This window comes from Vulpes lagopus, chromosome 2 (genome assembly GCF_018345385.1).
Source record: "Vulpes lagopus strain Blue_001 chromosome 2, ASM1834538v1, whole genome shotgun sequence".
NCBI lineage: Eukaryota > Metazoa > Chordata > Mammalia > Carnivora > Canidae > Vulpes > Vulpes lagopus.
The window spans coordinates 34,012,135-34,034,820 of record NC_054825.1 but is presented as its reverse complement, the minus strand read 5'-3'; the positions used below and the strand labels follow the sequence as shown (position 1 = coordinate 34,034,820).

The 22,686-nt window shown below is 36.0% G+C and overlaps 1 protein-coding gene across 5 annotated transcripts in view; it reads left to right on the top strand.

Moving 5' to 3' along the window:
- The window catches only part of EXOC6 (exocyst complex component 6), a 221,024-nt gene that overhangs the window by 123,438 nt on the left and 74,900 nt on the right, over positions 1-22,686 (top strand). For all 5 annotated transcript variants that reach the window (XM_041743259.1, XM_041743260.1, XM_041743261.1 and 2 more), the window contains one exon: positions 18,316-18,495. In XM_041743259.1, the coding sequence (XP_041599193.1) occupies positions 18,316-18,495 (180 nt within the window). The remainder of the gene's footprint in view (positions 1-18,315; positions 18,496-22,686) is intronic.

Sequence of the window (22,686 nt, the reverse complement as noted above, 5' to 3'; positions counted from 1 at the left end):
AAGAATATGAGAGAAAGTGTAAATGAAGGTAACTTTAATTTTTTTTATTCTTAATTGCTGTCTTAGATGTGTTTGTTCAAAGTGATAATAGTGTATTCATGTTGTATGCTTTGTGTGTATGTGTATGCTTATGTATGTTTATGTGTAAGAGAGATGAATGATAGCAATGATACAAGGGAAGGGAAGAATTAGGATTATTTTGTTATTATAAGGTACTCTTACTACCCATAAAATGGTAAAGTGTTATTTGGAAGTGGACTTGGCAGAATTATAAACATATTGGAACCTCTAGGGGAATCACTAAAAATTTTTTTTAAAAAAGCATAACTGATATGCTAAGGAAAGAAATGGAATCATACAAATATTCAGTATCACAAAAGGCAAAAAAATAGTGAAACAAAGTAGGAACAAAGAACAAGTACAACAAATAGAACACAGTAACAAATATGTCAGATACTAATCAGTATCAGTAATCACTGTAAATATCAATAGCCTAAAAATACTAAATACTAAAAATACTAATTGAAAGACAGAGATTATCAGAATGGATCAATAAAACAAGACCCAACTACATGTTTTTTTTTTACAAAACCCACTTTAAATGTAAAAACACATGTAGATTAAAACTAAATTGTTGGAGAAAGACTGTGTTAACACTAATGAAAAAGTGGGTGGTTATATTAATACAGAGCAGACTTCAGAGCAAAGAAAGTTATTAGGGATAAAGAGAGGCATTATATAATAATAAAGGGGTCAATTCTCCAAGAAGACATAAGAATCCATGGTATACATCTGCCTGGCAACAGGTCAAAATATATGAAACAAAAACTGATAGAACGTTGAGGAGAAATGAATAAGTCCATTGTTAAAGTTGGAGACTTCAACACCCCTCTGTCAGAAGTGGACAGATCCAGCAAACAGAAAATCAATAAGGACATAGTTGAACTTAATAACATCATTGATTACCTGGATATCATTTAACAACAGCAGAATATTACATTCTTCTCAAGCTCACATGGAACATTCACCAAGACAGCCATATTCTAGCCCATGAAACACACCTTAACAAATTTATTTTATTTTTTTAAAAATATTTTATTTATTCCTGAGAGACAGAGAGAGAGAGAGGCACAGGCACAGGCAGAGGGAGAAGCAGGCTCCATGCAGTGAGCCCGACGTGGGACTCGATCCCAGGTTTCCAGGATCAGGCCCTGGGCTGAAGGCAGTGCTAAACCTCTGAGCCACCAAGGCTGCCCCAGCTTAACAAATTTAAAAGAATAGAAATCTGATACAGTATATGCTCTCAGACCACTGTGGAATTAAATAAATCAGTAACAGAAGGATAAGCTGGAAAATCCCCAAATACTTAGAATCAAACAGGACACTTCTAAATAACATGTTGGTCAAGTTAGAAAGGGAGAGTAAGGGATTATTAACAGTTCTATGCCCATAGATTTGATAACCTGGATGAAATGAACCAGTTTCTTGAAAGACACAATCTGCTAAAACTCACGCAATAAGAAATAGACAATCTGAATAGATCTATATTTATTAAAGAAATTCAATCTGATTTATAGTCTTCCAAAACAGAAAGAACACCAGGCCTAGATGGGTTTAGTGATGAATTCTACCAAATAGTTAGGAAAAAAAATATACCATTTCTCTGCAATATCTTTCACATTGAAGCAGAAGAAATACTTCCAGATTCATTCTATGAAGCCAGCATTACCCTAATACCAAAACTAGTAAAGGAATTACAAGAAAAGGAACCTACAGACTAATATCTCTCATGAACAAAGATGTAAAGTCCTCAACAAAATATTATAAGATTGAATCCAACAACTTATAAAAGGAATTCTACATTATGATCAATTGGGATTTATCCCATGTATGCAAGTCTAGTTCAACATTTAAAAATCAGTTAATGTATGAATAAGTCACAGTGATAAAAGGTACAGCATAGGGAATACAGCCAATAGTTGTATAATAGCATTGTATGGTGACAGATGGTAGCTACCCTTGTGAACATAGCATAATGTATAAGCTTGTCGAATTGCTATGCTATATACCTGAAGCTAATGTATTCTGTGCCAACAATACTTCAATTAAAAAATTATTGAAAACCCAGTTAATATAATCCACCACATCAGCAAGCTAAAGAAAAATAATGTGATCATATCAATAGATGCGAAAAGCAATTGGCAAAGCTCAACACTAGGAAAAAATTCATGAGAAAAATTCATGAGAAAAATTCAGTAAACTAGGAATAAAGGGGAACTTCCTTAACTTGATAAAGAGTATCTACGAAAATCCCACAGCTATTGTACTTAATGGTGAGAAATTGGAACCTTTCCCACTAAGGAACAAGGCAAAAATGTTCCCTCTCACCATTACTTTTCAGCATCATAGTGGAAGTCCTACTTAGCTCAGTAAGACAAGAAAAGGAAATAAAAGGTGTACTGATTGGGAAGAGAGAAATGAAACCATCTTTGCAGATGACATGATTATAGAAAATCCAAAAGAATAAAACAAAAACTCTTCTGGAATTTAATTAATTATCAGCAATAGCAGAGTTTCAAGATACAAGGTTAATGTACAAAAGTTAATAGCTTTCCTATTTTTTGTTAGCAGACTCAATATTGTCATGATGTCAATTCTTTCCAACTTGAACTTTACTTATTTATTTATTTGTTTGTTTATTTAGTTAGTAAATGAACTCTACTCCCCATGTAGGGCTTGAACTCACAAATCTGTGATTAGGAATCACATTTTCTATGAACCGAGCCAGCCCCCAACTTGAACTTTAGATTCAAGGCATTCCTCATCAAAATCTCAGCAAATTATTTGATGGATATTGAGGAACTGATTCTAAAGTTTAATGGAGAGGCAAAAAACCCCAGAATATGCAACAGGATACTAAAAGAGAAGAACAAAGTTGGAGGACTGACACTACTTGACTTTAAGATTTATTGTAAAGACAGTGTGTTGGGGTGCCTGGGTGGCTCAGTAGGTTTGTCATCTGCCTTTGGCTCAGGTCATGATCCTGGGTCCTGGGATGGAGCCCCACATAGGGCTCCCTGCTCAGTGGGGAGTCTGCTTCTCCCTCTGCCTCTCCTTGCTTGTGCTTATGCTCTCTCCAATCTCTCTCTCTCTCAAATAAAATAAATAAATAAATAAATAAATAAATAAATAAATAAATAAAATAAAATCTTAAAAAACAAAAAAGTGTGTTACTGACCAAAAAAACAGACATATATATCAATGGAACAGAATAGAGAGCCTTGAAATAGACTCACATAAATGGATTCAACTGATATTTGACAAAGGGGCAAGGACAATATTATAAACTATATAATAGAGCAAAAAGTCTTTTCAACAAATGGTGCTGGAACAACTGGACATTTACCTGCAAAGAGATGAATTTAGATACAGACTTTACACTATTTCCAAAAATTAACTCAAATTAGATCATAGACCTAAACTCATCCATGTAAAATTATAAAACTCATAGAAGTTAACATTGGGGAAAATCTGGATGACCTTGGATGGCAATGACTTTTTAGATGCACGATCCATGAAAGAATCTGCTGGATTTTATTAAAATTAAAAACTTATGTTCTGTGAATGCCATTGTCAAGAGAATAAGAAGACAGGTCACTGATTGGGAGAAAATATTTTCAAAAGACATGACCAGATATGAGACTATTCAAAATATGTATACAAAGAACTTTTAAAATCCAACAATAAGAAAATGAACAACACAATTAAAAAAATGGGAAAAAGACCTGAACAGACACCTCACTAAAAAAGATACACAAATGGCAAGTATGAATATGAAAAGATGTTTCATATCATATGTTATTAGGGAATTGCAAATCAAGGAGATATCATTGCATACCTACCAGAATGGCTAAAATCTGAAACATGAATACGACTAGATACTAGCAAAGATGTGGAGTATCAGGAACTCTCATTCAGTGCCGGTGGGAATACAAAATGGTACAGCTACTTTGGAAGACAGTGTGGCAGTTCCTTCTAAAACATACTCTTACCATACAGTCTAGCAGTTATACTCTTTGTTATTTCTCCAGATGAGTTGAAAACTTATGTCTACACAAACACCTGCACATGAATGTTTATAGCAGCGTTCTTCCTAATTGCCAAATCTTAAAAGCAACCAAGATGTCCTTCAGTAAATGAATGGATAAATGGTATTTAGATAATGGAATAGTATTCAACACTAAAAAGGAATGAGCTATCAAGTGTGAAAAGACACGGAGGAACTTTAAATGCCATATTATTAAGTGAAAAAAACCCATCTGAAAAGGCTATGTATGACTATGTGATATCCTGAAAAAGGCAAAACTATGGAGACAGTAAAAAGATCATTGGTAACCACAGTTTGGTGGTGAGGAGGACGAATTGGTGACACACAAAGGATTTTTAGGGCAATGCAACTACTTTTTATGATACTATGATGGTGGACATGTGTCATTATATATTTGTCCAAGCGCATGGACTGTACAGCACAAAGACTGAACCGTAAACTATGGACTTTGGGTAATAATGATCTGTCAGTGTAGATTAATTGATTATAATGTACCACTCGGTATTAATGTACCACTCGGGTGGGCCATTTGGATAGTGTAGGAGACTACAGATGTAGGGGGCAAGGAGTATATGGGATATCCCTATAACTTTCCCTCAATTTTACTGTGAACCTAAAACTGTTCAAAAAAGTAAATTCTAATTTAAATTGGAAAAAATTGAACTCATCCATGTAATTGCAAGGTGATGATATAAAGCATTAGTACCATTGTAGAAACCTCCCTCATTCCTGTTCCCAGCAACTGTCTCTTCTTTCTCTCAGTACTGAGTTTTTTTTTTTTTTTTCAGTACTGAGTTTTAACAGCACTGATTAATATTTTGTTTTTGAGCTCTATTTAAATGGAATCATGCAGAATGTATCTTTTTGAATGTCTGAGTTCTTTCACAACACAGTTTGGGATATGTCATTTGTGTTATTGCATCTAGCTGTAATTAAATCAGTATAGTGTTCCATTATAGAATTTACTAAAACTTATTTATTACATGAACTATAATGTCAGTTTTGACTATTCAGAAACTTTGTCCCTTCCTTCCTGTTTATTTTTATTTTATTTATTTATTTATTTATTTATTTATTTATTTATTTATTTATGATAGTCACACAGAGAGAGAGAGAGAGGCAGAGACACAGGCAGAGGGAGAAGCAGGCTCCATGCACCGGGAGCCCGACGTGGGACTCGATCCCGGGTCTCCAGGATTGCGCCCTGGGCCAAAGGCAGGCGCTAAACCGCTGCGCCACCCAGGGTTCCCTTCCTTCCTGTTTATTAACTGCGTGTGTGACCTCTGAGTAACTGAAGTATTACTGTATGAATAAAATAAAATTTATATTAATTTTTTATTTGTAAAGATATAAATTCATTAATTGGTATAATCATACATTTTAAATTAGTAAGATATAAGTATTAGTTTTAGAATCAAATTATAATTATTACATTATTTTACCTATGTAAAATTGATTTGTTACTGCTTTGCTGGAACATTTGCAGTATTCTTGATTGATTAATTGCATTTCAGATTCTGATTATATGCTTTATGTATAGTCTTTTGTGTTATTGGTGGATTGTTATGATTTCTTGTTTTGTTTGTGCAACTTGATTGTCATTTTGTAAAGGTAGTGCATGTAACATTTCTTTCTTTTGTCACTTATACCACCAGCTTCTCCTCTTTTTATCTGCCCTCATTAGAGAGGGCTACATAAAGCAGGTTTATAATTGTAGCTGATTTAATACAGTTGAATGACATAAAATCCTAAAAAGTAGATCAGAAAAAAGCAAAAGCTTAAATATTTATTGAATAGAATGAAGAATTAGGTCAGTTATACGGAAAAGTAAATAGTGAGGATGCTACCTTGCCAAGAACATGAAAGCTAACAAAAACAAAAGCATTTTGGAGTTCTATAAGCAAAGGAGGAAGATCAACAGAATTTATAGACTACCTTAACTCCATTGACACATGAAAGTGCTCAGCTTTCTGTTTTTCTGTAATTTATAATCAGTTAATCACTTAATTATAGCAAGTGCCTCTTATAAAGGTGGTAGAAAGCAGAAATAGAATAGGGAAGGAAATGGTTGAGGAGTACTTTAAAAAGTTATTTATATCGGGTGTTTTGAAAACCTGATGACAGACAACGTAGATTATCTAAGAAGTGGCAGATGCTACTACAAAGCCCCAAGCCATTCTTTAACACCTTTGAGGTACTAAAGCCCCTGAAAACCAGAAAGGTAAAATGTAGCACCTACCTCTTGAAAAGGAAAAGGAGGTAATTTAGGTAATCTGAGCATTAGAAAATTATGCAATTTATAATGACCTTTAACAATGCTAGATAATCTAGAAGTTATGTTTTAAAATTATTCTAGACTCTGATTCTAGCTCAGAAGGCATATCTTGGAAATATTGAAGGTTTGGTTCCAGACTACTGCAGTAAAGCAAATATCTCAGTAAGAGGAGTCAGATGAATAGTTTGGTTTCCCAGTGTGTATATATATGAGTTATGTTTACACTATACTGCAATATGTTAAGTGTGCAATAGCATTATGTCTAAGAAAGTGTAGACACCTTAATTAAAATATATTTTATTGCTAAAAAAATGCTAACCATCATCTAAGCTTTTTAGTAAGGTGTGATATTTTGCTGGTAGAGGGTCTTGCCTCAGTGTTCAAGGCTGCTGATAGATCAGGATGGTGGTTGTTGAAGGTTGGGGTGGTTGGGGCAATTTCTTAAAATAAGACAACAATGAAGTTTGCTGCATTGAATGACCTTTCCCTTTGATGAATGATTTCTCTGTAGTATGCAATACTGTTTTAGCATTTCACTCACAGTAGAACTTTTTTTAAAAAACGGAGTAATTTCTCAAACCCTGCCACTGCTTTATCAACTAAGTTTACATAACACTCTAAGTCCTTTGCTGTCATTTCACAGTCTTTCCCAGCATTTTCACCAGGAGTAGATTCCATCTCAAAAAAAAACATTTTCTTTGCTCATCCATAAGAAGCAATTCATACTCTGTTAAGGTTTCATATGGGGTTGCAGCAATTCAGTCACATCTTTAGGCTCTACTTTTCTGGTTTTCTTGTGCTTTCCACTGCATCTACAGTTACTTCCTTCACTGAAGTCTTGAACCCCTCAAAGTCATCCATTAGGGCTAGAATCAGCTTCTTCTTCCAAACTCCTGTAAATGTTGATTGACCTCTTTCCATGAATTGTGAATATTCTTAAGGACATCTAGAATGATGAATCCTTCCCAGACCCATCAGAAAAGTTGCTTCATTAGCCCCTAACAAGAGAGTCAGCTTGTCCTCCGAAGCTTTGGAGTCAGGCTTTGACATCACTCCAGCTGTGAAAGTCCTAGATGACACCTTCTTCCAGTATAATAAGACTGTTTGTGCTATATGGAAAAGTCTGGTGTTTAGTGCAGCCACCTTTGTTATCCTAACTAGATTTTCTGGATAACTTGTTTCTATATCAGCCCTTGCTGCTTCACCTTGCACTTAAAAAAAAAAAAGAAAATTTATTTATTTATTTTACAGAGAGTGAGTGGGGGAAGGGGCAGAGAGAGAGAGAGAGAGAGAGACAGAATCCTGAAGCAGACTCTCTGCTGAACGCAGAGCCAACGTGAGGTTCAATCCCAGGACACTGAGATCATGATGTGAACTGAAATCAAGAGTCAGCTGCTCAACTGACTGAACCCCCTAAAGGCCCCACCTTGCACTTGTATATGGTGGAGACAGGGTCTTTCCTTAAACCTCATGAACCAACCTCTGCTAGCTTCCAACTTTTCTTCACCTTTTTTCAGCCTTCACAGAATTGCAAGTTAAGGCCTTGCTCTGGATTAGGTTTTGGTTTAAGGGAATGATCTATTCAGACCACTAAAACTTTCTTCACATCAGCAATAAGGCTGTTGTGCTTTCTTAACCAGTGTATGTTCACTGGAATAGCACTTTTAATTTCCTTTAAGAACCTTTCCTTTGCATTTGTAACTTGGCTATTTGGTGCAAGAAGTGTAGCTTTTGGCCTATCTTGGCTTTCAACATACCTTCTTCACTTGGCTTAATCATTTCTAGCTTTTGATGCAAAATAAGAGATGTGTGACTCTTCCTTCCACTTGAACACTTGAGGCCATTATAGGGTTATTAATTGGCCTAATTTCAGTATTTTTGTGTTTCAGGGAATAATAAGGCCTGAGAAGAGGGGAGATGTGGAATGATTGATTGGTAGAGCAGTCAAAACACATATAGCATTTATCCATTATGATCAATGACTTATATGAGCACCATTCTTGGTGCCCCACAGCAATTACAATAGTAACATCAAAAATCGCTGACCACATATCCCCATAACAAATACAGGAATAATGAAAAAGTTTGAAATATTGAGAGAATTATCAAAATGTGACACGTGTGTATAAGACACGTGCATATCCTAAAACCAACAACTTCTGTTTTTTAATGATAATAATATAGTATGATGAAAATATCTGGTGAAAAGTAGCTATTTCACTAAATTAATTTGAAGCATAGGCAAACAAATCCTTTTGTTGCTGTTGTTTTTTGATTGATTTTGGTTTCCAAATATGAAGATAAAACAACTTCCCTGATTATCACACTGACATCTAAAATATTTAAATTAAAAAATCATAATCTCTTAAATCAGCTTTTCTTTCTGGCTAATTTTTTACAGTGGTAGCACCATTTTTCTTGCCTCCTTTCCTGGAAAATCTGTAGTTATCTTAGATGTATTTCTTTTTTACAGGCCCAATCACACTCTTTCCCCATAACTAATTTCTAGTGTTCTGTATGTAGTGATGTCTACTTTTTTCCACATGTCTACAGTGTCAGTAGTGAAAGTGGCTAATGATTTAGATGGTGGGTGCTACTGATCATGCATACTAGATCAAGATCATAGATTATTGAGCATCATTTCTTGAACTAGTGCAGGAAGAAATTAGCTAGGGAGGATAGCTCCTTTGTTTTGACAGTCCCAACTTCATCTCCAGCTTAAGTTTTCAAGGCTCTGAAAAATGTTCCCTTGCTCCAGATAAGTATTATTAAATGTAACCATTTTTTAGAATGTTGAATAAAATATTTTAAATAAGATACTTGTATTATTCAGGACTGTTAACAGAAAATTGGTAAGAACTGACAGAAAAACCCAACTCAAAATGCCCTAAACAATAAAGGGAAATTATTAGCTAACTGTGACTGGAAGTCCAAGATGTGAGATAAGCCCACTGCTCAGCAGATGTCACCAAGGACCCAGTTTCTCTGTCCCTCCTTTAGCTCTACTTTATACAGTATTGGCCTCATTGTCGGGCTGGTGCCCCAGCAACTATAGGCTCTCTCTTTCTAGTAATGAAACAGCTGCCTAGTTACAGTTCCAAACGTTATATGCCCTATCATCTAAAGGAAACTGAATGGGTCCCTCTACAAGCTGCTCTGGAACACCCTGTGCGTAAGAGGGTGATAATTGCTAATTGACCTAAATTCATCAGGATTCATCCTTGGAGCTTAGATATAGTCCAATCTAGACCAGTCAGACCTGTGAGGGGGAGCAGAGTGATTTTCCAAAATGTATTTGGGGACTGTTTCAAGAAGGGAGAATGGATGATAGGCATTAAATAACAGATGTTTCCTGAAATATTTATTTAAAAAAACTTTTTTAATAATAAATTTATTTTTTATTGGTGTTCAATTTGCCAACATACAGAATAACACCCAGTGCTCATCCCATCAAGTGCCCCCCTCAGTGCCTGCCACCCAATCACCCCCACCCCCCGCCCTCCTCTCCTTCCACCACTCCTAGTTCGTTTCCCAGAGTTAGGAGTCTTCCATGTTCTGTCTCCCTTTCTGATATTTCCTACCCGTTTCTTCTCCCTTCCCCTCTATTCCCTTTCACTATTATTTATATTCCCCAAATTGTTTCCTTAAATATTTAGCTATTACTACTTACATTTTATGTAAAACACACATGCTTATGTTTCAGGAGGTCTAGGTTGGAATTTGTTTATGTGTTATATTTTAAAAAATTCCTTAGGTTGCTCTGTTGCATACCTGTGGTTGAGAACCACTGATAGTATGATATCCTTTAATTCTTATAGATTGAAATAGTATAGTTCTCTAATTATGCTAGATTTCTGCCTCCAGAGGGCGCTGTTTCTTTAACAAGAAAAGGAAGAATTAATTCCGTTGTTTATAGGCTAAATCTTTAAAAATTTTAATATAGGAGTTAGCTGATAATGTTCCTGACTTTCTGGTGAGATTGTAAGGATTGAGAGTATTTTGGTTTCATTTATAGTAGAATTTACTAGGAAGTCCAAATTAATACTCTTAACAGTCTCTAAATTACAACTAGAAATATTTAGAAATGTCTTATCAGGGGCAGCCCTGGTGGCTCAGCAGCTTAGCGCCACCTTCAGCCCAGGACCTGATCCTGGGGACCCAGGCTCCCTGCATGGAGCCTGCTTCTCCCTCTCCCTGTGTCTCTGCTCCACCCCCCCCCCCCCATTCTCATGAATAAAAAAATTTTTTAAAAGTCTTACCAAATAATTTAGTGTATTTTTGTGTATACATACAGGAAAAGCTACAATGAAAACTTTTTGTTTCTTTCCATGTTTTTTGAAAATCAAGTATAGTGAGTCAGTTCATGGAGTTCATGTACATATGTTTTCTAATGATTATATTTGCCTCGATTATAAAACAAACAGAATCCTTAACCCTTAGCAAGATGCTTGTGTTGAATTTAAAAATGTTCCTGCCTAGGACTACTGTCTGAAATTTTTCTTTCACACAGCACAGCCAACTACTGCCTTAGATTTCTTTATTTGATATTATAGCCTGTGAAAGTACTAATAAACTTTTAAAAATACAAATACCCCCTACCCCAAATTACATTTATCATGTTGAGAAAAGTTGTCTTAACTTGGATAGTTTATGGGAAAAGCAAAACCTGCTCTTGGTATAATCTCAGAAAAATAGTTTACAGCTAACCCTTCAACAATGTAGGGGTTAGAGATGCTGATCCTCTCCCCTCCCCCCTGCCTTCCCCGCAGTTAAAAATTCATGTATAACTTTAAAAAAAATAAGCTGGAATTCATGTGGGGCTTGAATTCATGACCCCAAGATCAAGAGTCAAATCTTCTACTGACTGAGCCCGACAGGCACCCCCAAAATCCATGTAACTTTTGATTCTCCCCAAACTTAACTTTGCCTTATGATAGAAAGAAAAATGTGCTAAGTATTACAGGATAACTGTACGGTTCTGAGTTTTAGGCTTCCCTTATCTGGCTACCTTCTGGATAGCAGTCTAGCTTCAACTCTATAGTGATGTATATTTATCTGCTTAGATTCAGTAATGGTAGGGAGACATGAAATAGAACTGATTGTGAACACCAGAGCAAAATGCAAAGTGGTAAAGAAATTGGTTTTTAAGTGGTATCAATAAAAGTGTGTTGTGGCATAGTTCTGTGGGCTATAAGCATTTGCCATCTTAGATATCTGCTCCTAATGCTAGTAGGTTAAAGAGAGATTATGTATTACTGCCATGGCTAATGCACAGTAAATAGGACTCCCTTTTCCATTTCGCTCCTGTTTCATGTTTAAAAAAAAAATCATCCTGTGAATGTTTAATGCCCAACGTTTTTCTCCCTTACATGTAGATAACTATAGTAAGTTAAGCTAACTTGGGCAACTTGGATAGTTTGGGGTTTCAATTTGCTGGTTGTTTCCATGCAATTCACTCAGTCAGCATTTATTGAGCATTACTAGGTACCCAACACTAATGAGTGTAGGAAAACAAGCGTTTTTTGTTTTTTTTTTTAACATCTGGCTGCCAAGTTCTGTTAGGTACATTAATTATAGAAGTTTGCTCAAAACAGCACTCTTAGGTTATGATGCTGATTCTCTTTTCATAGATGAGAAAAATAGGATTTACAAAAGTAATTTGCTCAAGATGTAAAGATAAGTGAAACAGTGGGAACTAAAATCCCTCCCCTTTTCTCACATCCATGGCCCGTATTTTTTATGGGCCATTTCTCCATTATTCATATCAGTGGGATGGTGATTTTTTTTTTAAGATTTTGTTTATCTGTTCATGAGAGGCAGAGACACAGGCAGAGAGAGAAGCAGGCTCCCCACAGGGAGCCTGATGTGGGACTCAATCCCAGGACCCCGGGACCATTCCCTGAGCCGAACGCAGATGCTCAACCGCTGAGCCACCAAGGCGTCCCTGGGATGGTGATTTTTAAAATGGCCTCAGATTCTTTGATACTTCTCTTATGAAGAGTAGTGATTTATGTTCCTTCCCCTTGAATCTGGGCCAGCTAGTGACTGCTTTAACCATTGGGTACAGTGGAAATAATGTTGTGTGAGACTCTGAGGCTAGGACATAAATGGCAATGGCACTTCCACATTATTCCAGTTATTCCGAGCATGGAAAACACATGCTTAGAGGCCTGAACTGCTATGCAAAAAGGCCATGCACCTTGCAGCCACTGTGAGGAAGCCAGGCCATGGGAGAGGCAACCCGTCACAGGTGCCAGACATGCAGTGAGGAAATCTCAGGATGATTCCATCCCTCAGGTTTTAGGTCTTGCTCCCAGCCTTCAAGTTGTCTCAGCTGAGGTCTTAGATAGAGTGGAGCAAAGTCATCCCCACTGTTCCCTGTCTGCATTTCTAGCCACTAGAACCTTTATGCATAATAAAATCCTTGTTATTTCAGGCCACTAAGATTTGAAGGTAGCTTGTCACTCAGTAGCTGGATCAACCGGTGACAGAAAGCTCCTTTCTAGCCCACATGTTCTCTTCTTTTTTGCTGTTCTTTCACTAGACATATACTCCACACTAATTTCTTAATATTTACTTATTCTGTGATTGTTTTATTTTCCAACTAGGTTACATATAAACTTCAAGACAGGAAATTAAAAACAATTTCTTTAGCAAGGACTCTTCTATTGACTACTCTGTTGCAAGCAGTATTCTAGGTGAACAAAAACAGACGCAAACTTCCTGCTTTAATGGAGCATACGTTTCAGTGGATGTTTTGTACCTACCTTACCTAGGGTACCAAATTTATAGTGCCCAATAGGGGATCCCTGGGTGGCGCAGCGGTTTAGCGCCTGCCTTTGGCCCAGGGCGCGATCCTGGAGACCCGGGATCGAATCCCACGTCAGGCTCCCAGTGCATGGAGCCTGCTTCTTCCTCTGCCTGTGTCTCTGCCTCTCTCTCTCTCTGTGACTATCATAAAAATTAAAAAAAAAATAACTATAGTGCCCAGTAACGTGTTCTTGATAAACACTAATGTTAAGCTTCTCAATCTTCAGGTTTTTTTGAGTAAACTTGCATTGCATTAAAAATTTTAAAAGACACTACTGGCTTAAGTTGCCAGAATTAACTGTTTTGAGTCAGAACTAATTTGCTACTCCCATATTTAGTAGTGCTTCAGTAAAATTTTAGTCAATGACATTAATACTAGCTTATCTTAAATTCCTGTTTTATTTAAAGTACTGATTATTTTACTTTATTCTTTTTTAAAAAATATTTTATTTATTTATTCATGAGAGACACAGAGAGAGAGAGAGAGAGGCAGAGACACAGGCAGAGGGAGAAGCAGGCTCCAGGCAGGGAGCCTGACGTAGGACTCAATCCTGGGTCTCCAGGATCAGATCCTGGGCTGAAGGCGCCGCTAAACTGCTGAGCCCTGAGCTGCCCTATTTTACTTTATTCTTTAGTTAAGGAGAGATGTTGTAGAAAGTTTGTATTGTGTATGTCAAATTTGTGTTAGATCTCTGAGAGTTGAGAGAAGAAAAATCTTTCTTGTAAACTCCTGTTCCAGTCCTGCTCTAAAAACAGGCATGCAAATGGAATGATGACTACCAGTAGTTGATTTCCTTTCAGTCCAATATGGCAGTGAGTAGTGAGTGGTTAGAGATTGTGAAAATTGGGCAGGGAGGCAAAAAAGCATTAAACTGTGAAATTGGCATATTTGATTGTTCTTTTTTACCGTCTCTTACACTGTTCTGAAAATTTTTAAGGCACACCAACCAAAATACCTAGTAAGGGTTCCTGATTATATTTTTAAAGTTACAACTCAAATGACATCCTCTCCATCAAGCTTTTTATCAAATAAGTAGTAATTATTTCTTCCTTTGTTTACTCAGGATATTTTGTTAAACCTTGCTATAGCACTAGTCATATTTTGTTACACAGGTCCCCCTTTATATTCTTGTGTATATTAGTATATATAAGGATATGTCCAGTCCATCCCCAGTGGATGCTTGAAACCTTGGATAGTACCAAACCCTATATATATATTGTTTCCTTCAATATACACATGGCTATGATAAAGTTTCAAAGTTAGGGAGCCCTGGGTGGCGCAGCGGTTTAGCACCTGCCTTTGGCCTAGGGCACGATCCTGGAGACCCGGGATCGAATCCCACGTCGGGCTCCCGGTGCATGGAGCCTGCTTCTCCCTCTGCCTGTGTCTCTGCCTCTCTCTCTCTCTCTCTGTGTGACTATCATAAAAAAAAAAAGTTTCAAAGTTAGACACAGTAAAAGATTAACAATACCCAATAATAGAACAATTATAACAGTGTACTACAATAAAAGTTATGTGAATGTTGTCTTTCTCAAAATACCTTATTGTGATGTACTCCCCCTTCTTTTTGTGATGATGTGAGATGATAAAATGCTGATGTGATGAGAGGGAGTAAGGTAAATGATGTTGGCATTGTGGTGTAGCATTAGGCTGCTGTTGACCATTTCGTGATATGTCAGGAGGATCTTCTGCTTCTGGACCGTGGTTGACTGCAGTTAACTGAAACTGCAGAAAGTGAAACTATGGATAAGGCTGGGGGGTGGGGTGGCAACAATATTGTATCTTTCCCTGGATTGTGAGATCCTTGAGAGTGGGAATTTACTCATCTCAGTGTCTTTATAGTGATCTTATTCATAGACGTGATATAAATTGTATATTGTATTAAACTGTATCTAAATAGAATATGTGACTCCTAATGGTTAGTGATACTGAAGTCTCTTCTTAGTCAAAAATCTACACGGCTATTAGTTTTGTCAGAAATATTACATTGCCATCCTCGGCCTATCCCCAAATCAAATTAAATTTAGTTCTCATGCTTTACTTTCAGGGTGAGAGTGGTTCATCTTCCCTAAGGTGTTTGTACAGAATATTCTGGGGGCTTGTGTAGCCCCTCCCTCTGAAACAAAACAAAACAAAACCTGAGAGGAAGGCAGAGATCATTCCAGTTTTAACTTTTAAGATGCTCCATAAGTTTATGTGAGCCTTTAAAAGAAAACCTGGTCACAGGGATCTTTTGTCTTGGTTACAGAGGCCACAGTGCCTAGTTTGCAGTTCCCCTGATGCCATTCTATCAGAGTACTGTTGTCTGAGTGAGAACTCACAACTACCAATTCTTCTTTTTCTGGTTTCTTAAGGTGAAAGTTTAGGTTATTGATTTGAGATCTTTTTTCTTTTATAATATAGGCATGCATACTGTAGCATTTTCTCTAAGTATGGCTTTCATTGCATCCATAATTTTTGGTATTCTTTTTATTTATTATGTTTTGTTTTTCTTTTTCGTATTTCTCAAAATATTTTCTGATTTGGATCATGATTAATTCTTTGACCCATTGATTATTTAATGGAGTCTATTGTTTAATTTCTACTATTTGTTAATTTCCCAAATGTGCTGCTGTTACTAATTTCTAATTTCATTCTGTTGTACTTGGGAGTACATACTTTGAATGATTTCAGTCCTTTTAAGGCTTGTTTTATGGCCATACATATGCCCTCTTCTGGATGGCATCCCATGTTCACTTGGAAAGTAATGCATGCACTGCTGTTTTTGAGTGGGATATGCTATAGATGTCTGTTAGGTCTAGTTTTTTTATATTGTTGATCAAAAACTTTTCTTCTGTGTGTTCAAATCCATTGAACCCTTGTAATAATTTTTTCATTTCATTTATATTGTACTTTTCAACTGTAGATTTTTTTTTAAGATTTTATTTATGTGAGAGAGAGAGAAAGCAAGAAAGAATGAGCAGGGAGAGGGGCAGAATGAGAAGCAGACTCCCTGCTGAAAGGGGAGCCTGATGTAGGGCTCAATCCCAGGACTCTGGGATCATGACCTTAGCCCAAGCAGACACTTAACTGACTGAGCTACCCAGGCTTCCCTCAACTGTGGCATTTCTACTAAAAAAAAAAAAAAAAAAATTGTCTTTTTATTTATATTCTCTTTTTGAGGCATTGCTGTATTTTCCTTTAGTTCCTGAGACATGGTTTCCTGTAGTTCTTTGGACATATTTTAAATAGCTGATTTAAAGACTTTGTCTTGGGGCACCTGGGTGGCATAGTTGATTAAATGTCTGACTCTTGGTTTCAGCTCAAGTCAAGATCTCAGGATTGTGAGTTGAGCCCTGTGTTAGGCTCCCCGCTCAGCAGGGAGTCTGCTTCCTCTCTCTCTGCCCCTTCCCTGGTTTATGCACATTCTCTCTTTCTCTTAAAAAAAAAAAGAAGAAAAAAATGAATAAATAAAACTTAAAAAAAAATAAAGTCTTTGTCTTATAAGTCCAATGACTGAGCCTCCTTAGTAAGAGTTTCTGTTGATTGCTTTATTCCTGTGTATGAGTCATACTTTCTTATTACTTTGTATGACTTATAAATTTTGTTGAAAATAATACATTTAGATAATATATTGTGGTAATTCTGGAAATCAGATTCTCCTCTCTTCCCAAGGTTTGTTGTTTTTTCCTGGTGGTTGGTTGGTTGATTGGTTGTGACTTTTCTGAATTAATTCTATAAAGTCTGTATACTTTTTCCTCTATGACCACTAAAGTCCCTGCTTGGTTAGCTTAGTGGTCAGCTAATGATTGGATGCAGATTTCCTTAAAAACCTGGAACTGATAAGTTCCCAGTCTTTGCTGAAAAACTATATGTGTGTATTGGCACATACCTTAAACACTCAGGCATTTGACAACTCTGCTTTAGCCTTCACTTCCTGCTTGTACAGAGCTTCAAGGTCAGTCATAGGTGAGAGCTTAGAACCTTCTCAGGTCTTTTCTGAGCTTATGCACAGCCTTCTGCATGTATGTAGTCTTATAGAATCCCAGGAATATGTCAGAGCCTTTAAAGTCATCTATGGATATCTCATAGCCCAGTTTCTCCTTTCAAGCTTTTTAGTTAGTCAGTTGTGTGCCCTGTTATATACTGCCTCAGGCATATGTAATGGTAAACATTTGCCTTTAATTATTTTCAACAAATGTCTCCCGAGAAGACTTTTTGCACTAGACAAACCCCAATTTAAATCAAATAAAGACATCTCTATATGTGGGGCCTTCCAGGGAACCATCAGATAGTTGAAATAATGATAATTATCTGGATATGTGGTTTTGAAGGAGCTCCAACCCCATTCTGTCCCCTTTGATGACTGTCAGGCTACTAGTTTTTACCACAGTTGTGGGATGTTGATTTTCAAGGATACTACAGAGCTGGATCAGGGGAAGAAGAATGGAAATAAGGGCGCACTGAAACTGCAAAGCTCATTTTCTTACCAAGATATGGCTGTTTTTCTTGAAAGAACACTGTTTAGAATATTGCAAGTTTTGAATTAATTTCCGGAGTTCTGGAAAAGTTGATTTTGACAGTTTTTGCTAGTTTTATTGTTGGTTTTATGGAGGATAGAATGTTTGGAGATCTTTGCTCTGCTGTTTTTGCATTACTCCCATCCTTTCCTATTGCCTCCTCTGAGAAGTTAACTATCTCTTTCTTTTTTTTTTCTTTTCTTCTTTTACTCTTCAGCTTAAAACACCAACGACTATTCCATTTCTTCTGTGACGGTCCAACTTTATTTTTCTCAGTCAGTGGATGGGGTGGTCTTCTGTGTTCTTGACAACTTCTGTTTTTTCACTTCTGTTTCTTCTCAGGGTCTTCTTAAAGCTGTGAGAACAATTCAGAATTAATAATTCATAAATTATCCTACCAGACAAAAATGGAAAGGTGATAATGAGGTTGGGGGAAAAAGTGATGTCAGTCAAATAGACTACTATCAGCCAAAAACCCAACATTTTTCATGGACTTCAAATAAATGACTAAAATAATAGACCAAGGAAAAATATAAAATTAATTTTAGAATTTTGAGAAAGCTTTTAAAAATTATTTTCTTCTATAATTGTTTCTAATTTGTATTATTTTGTTCTTTATCAGGATGCCCGACATGCAGCAGAAGGAGAAATATATACCAAACTTAATCAAAAAATTGATGAATTTGTTCAGCTTGCTGATTATGACTGGACAATGTCTGAACCAGATGGAAGAGCTAGTGGTTATTTAATGGATCTTATTAATTTTTTAAGAAGCATCTTTCAAGTGTTTACTCATTTGCCTGTAAGTATACAAATTTTTAAAAATTGTATTGTAATTTTTCTTACTAAAGTATATTTTAGAATTTAATCTTACTTTGAGGTTTACTTGTTCAAACCAACTTCCTAGCTTGAATATTTTCTTTCCATTATTATAGATCCATTTGTGAGGACTTCTAACTTGCCAGTTGTTTCAAGTTTTAATTTATTTTAATTTTATTTTTTTATTATTTATTTATTCTTGAGAGACACAGAGAGAGAGTGAGTGAGAGGCAGAGACACAGGCAGAGGGAGAAGCAGGCTCCATGCAGGAGCCTGACATGGGACTTGATCCGGGGTCTCCAGGATCACGCCCTGGACTGCACGCGGCACTAAACCACTGCACCACTGGGGCTGCCCAATTTATTTTAATTTTAATTGGAATAACTAGAACTCTTTTTCTACCAAAACCACAACAAAACCCTGAAATTCAGTGTAGACTTAAATTGAAATAAACTCTAACAGGTGCAATTCTCATAAAAGTCCATATAATCAATGGCTTTTCCAGTAGAAAGGCAAAGAAATTATTCAATATTTTTAGGCCAGAGATTAAAAGAAAAACTGGAACATTGTTTTATCCTGATATATAGTCATATGTGCATCTATATTTTAAATAATCTATTGATGAAACGTTTATAAATAGCAGGGACATTTGGGCATGAATAGGCTAGAACAGTGGATTCTTCAGATGAGGAATGCAAAAACCAAAGAGATTATGTTGGGATGAACATACTTTCATTAGGTATATTCAGAAATAATAGAACTACTATTAAAACATGAGTGGTGTAGTTTTGTACAAATAAAATAGGAAATACATTTGTTGACCTTTTTATCTCGTAATATGATTAGCTGAACATAAGGAAAAAAAAACAAACCTAGTTTGAAATAATAAAATATAGAAAGAAAAGAAAAAAAGATGTAGCTGAACACAAAAATATTTAATCTCAAGCCTACCCGACTACCTCCAACCATCTCTCTTGTTTAAAATGGAAAATAAAAAAGTTATTCTCCTCATTTTTTGACTGTCTCCGTCATGAGTTGCTCCAAAGGGCAATTGAGAATAGTTGAAGGCAGGTGTTGCTAAAAAACAAATAGAAGAATTTCCTAAAGAGATTTTAATAGTGTATGTGTGCCAAAGAACTTTTAGAAGCTTTCCCAGGGATTATATTATATTCCTAACTGCTGTCCTTCTGTTGAAAAGGGAACCTGTATATATGTTTAATTCTTGTTTCAACTAATTTCTAAAGAAAGTGTTCCTTAGGCACCGGAGTAGCTCAGCAGTTGAGCGTCTGCCTTCAGCTCAGGTCATGATCCCAGGGTCCCCGGGTCCTGGGATTGGGTCCTGCATATGGCTCCCTGTGGGGAGCCTTCCTCTGCCTCTGCCTGTGTCTCTGCCTCTCTCTGTGTGTCTCTCATGAATAAATAAATCTTTAAAAATAAATAAATAAGTGTTCCTCATATAGTATGGATTAAATAATTGTTGAATTAATTTGAATTCATTTTGTCAGTATACATCCCCAGCCAAAAGCAAACTACAAGAATACACGTGTGTGCACATATATATACACAGATAGACACACATCCTATTTTTATGTGCAATATCTGTTTCACAGCTTGACACAATGTGAAAGGTAGGAATTTTGTGCATAAGTTAGGTAGAATTAAGAGAGTTTATATGTTAGAAATGGTTGGGGGAAATACCTTACTTCAGGAAGCTAACATCTGGAGAGAAATCCTGCTTTCTCTTAAGGTGTAATGTAGTAACACTGAGGGAAACAGACTCCTGGCCTAACTAGATCATTCATGTAATCTATTATGGTATTTTGTATAGTTTTAGGTGATTCTTCAATGCCATTTTGGATTTTAATGTCATCTAAGAAAACTTTTTCTGTAAGGGAAATAAGCTTTTATACAATGCAGAGCAACAAATGCAATAATAAAATATAGGGCATGATTAAATAAACAGAAAATTATAGTTCACAGCTAAGAAAAGAGAAATGGACTTAACAACAGTATATTCTTATTCAAGAAATAAACTAGAAATGTAATTTCCAAGCAAAAATATTAAATTATTGACTGTAGTAAGTTTTAACTAGTGTTGATAATTGTATTATGGCTTAGTATATTAATTTTCTGAAACACTAAAATTATATGTTCAACTATATTGTTTTCTTTTGAGTAAAGAACAGAGGCAGTATTATTAAACAAATTATTTTTCTAAGCAGTATATGTTATATAAGCTACCATTTTTATTTTAATTTTTTTTGCTGTTGTTGTCTTTTGGTGGTTGAGGGGGCAAGAGGGAAAGAGAGAGGGAGAATCCCAACTTGGGGGTTCTCGATCTCATGACCCTGAGGTCCTGACCTGAGCCAAAATCAAGAGTTGATTACTTAACTGACAGAGTCACCCAGTTGCCCCTATTTGAATGCTTTAAATAAAATAAAAATAATTCCTTAGTTACAGGTTACCCTGGGACCCAGATGGAGGAAGGGGCTTCTAGACTCCTTTAATTCTCAAAGAAGCTTCAGAAGATTATTTATCACATTTAGTTTCAAGTCAGCTTAAGCAAAAGTAGCTATCCCACTTACAGACACGAAGAGTTAAGTAGTGGCCATGTTCCCTGTCTATCCTAGTTTTGACATTGTTCAAGGTCAGTGCAGTGAGTTAGAGTCAATGGGATCTCTGAGACCAAGGACTACTCTTTTGAATAGTGCAAGTATTGGCCATTAGTGTAAATAATTGGACACAGAAGTTGAGTCTGTGGGATAAAACTTTGATCCCCCAACCCTAGAAAGTAACTAAAACAGAACACTTAGTTTAAAAGCTCCATTCTTAGCTTCATTGCATATTTAGTTTTTGTCACTCCCTGCCACTGTTCCAAAAGAGTATTTTCTCAATCACAGGTAATTCGCTGACCACATTGCCTGGTACAGGTTGCATTGGTTCCCAAAAAGTCATAATCCAACCAATAGAATTTTGTTGTCTGCTCACAAGGTATGAGAACAATAGAAGTTAATGGATAATAACGATTTTGATGGGAGACCAGGAAAAGAACTTTGTTACTTTCACTTTGTAACTAAATTGTGGTAACAATTTGAAGCTGTAGAATTTGGAAGACCAGCAATAATATTCACTGTAGGTACTTCTTATTTGTAGGGTTGGATGAGTGAGAGAGTTGGTATATTACTTCCCTCACCTGTTTCTCTTTACTTGCTCTGTTTTAGCCAGTGCAAGTTTATGTAGCAGATGAAAAAGTAATTTAATATGCTTCTATATTAAAATATTTATTCATCTGCATTTCCCCTTGCTCTAACATAGAGGCCAGGCTCTTCACTGACCATAGAAAGCAACAGCAAGCTAAATAGGCAGTATTTGCAGTAATGACTGGTATTACTCCATTACCCAAAATGTTAAGCTGCCCTGTTAAATATATTATCTGCCTCAAGGGAACTTGCCTTTTTCTGACTCAATTAAAGCAAACCCATTTATCTTTTATTGTTCTTGTGGACCAGGTTGCTGAAGTGAGGAGAGCATAGGATGGGATCTAGAATTAGAACAACTTATGCTTGAATTTTAGATTTGTGATTTACTAACCATGGGATCCTGGCAAGTTGTGTAACCTCTGAACCTTTTACCTTTTGCAAAATAGGCATAATCCATTTTCCTATAAGACTATTATAGGATGAATTGAAATAGTGTCTAAAGATACTGCTTGTCAGGGTGCTTGGCATAAAGTAAGTATTAATAATAGATGTTAATTTTGTATTTTCTTCTCCTTTCTTCCCTCTGTTACTATTTTAAGGTCTTTTGTAGTATTAGTTTCATTTTGAATATGCTTTACTTTTTTTTCTTGTTGTATACATGCCTACATTTTAGCTTGATATTATTTAGCTCTGAGCTCTATACTTTTACATTATGTAGCCATTAAAACCTTTAATTGTGAAAGATATTCACTTTAGAAAGCATATTTATGTGAATACTTATAACTTGAATATACTGCTTATAATGGCTAACAGATACCAGTGAAGTCTGTTTAGTATATGAAGTAAATATTATTTCATCCCTAAATTAATATTCTTGGAATCAGCAGTTTTTACTATTTCATATGTATAAGTAGCCCTTCTTGTTTCTAGTATTCTTTTTCCTGACAATAGAAAATACAGCTAAGTATAGAAGA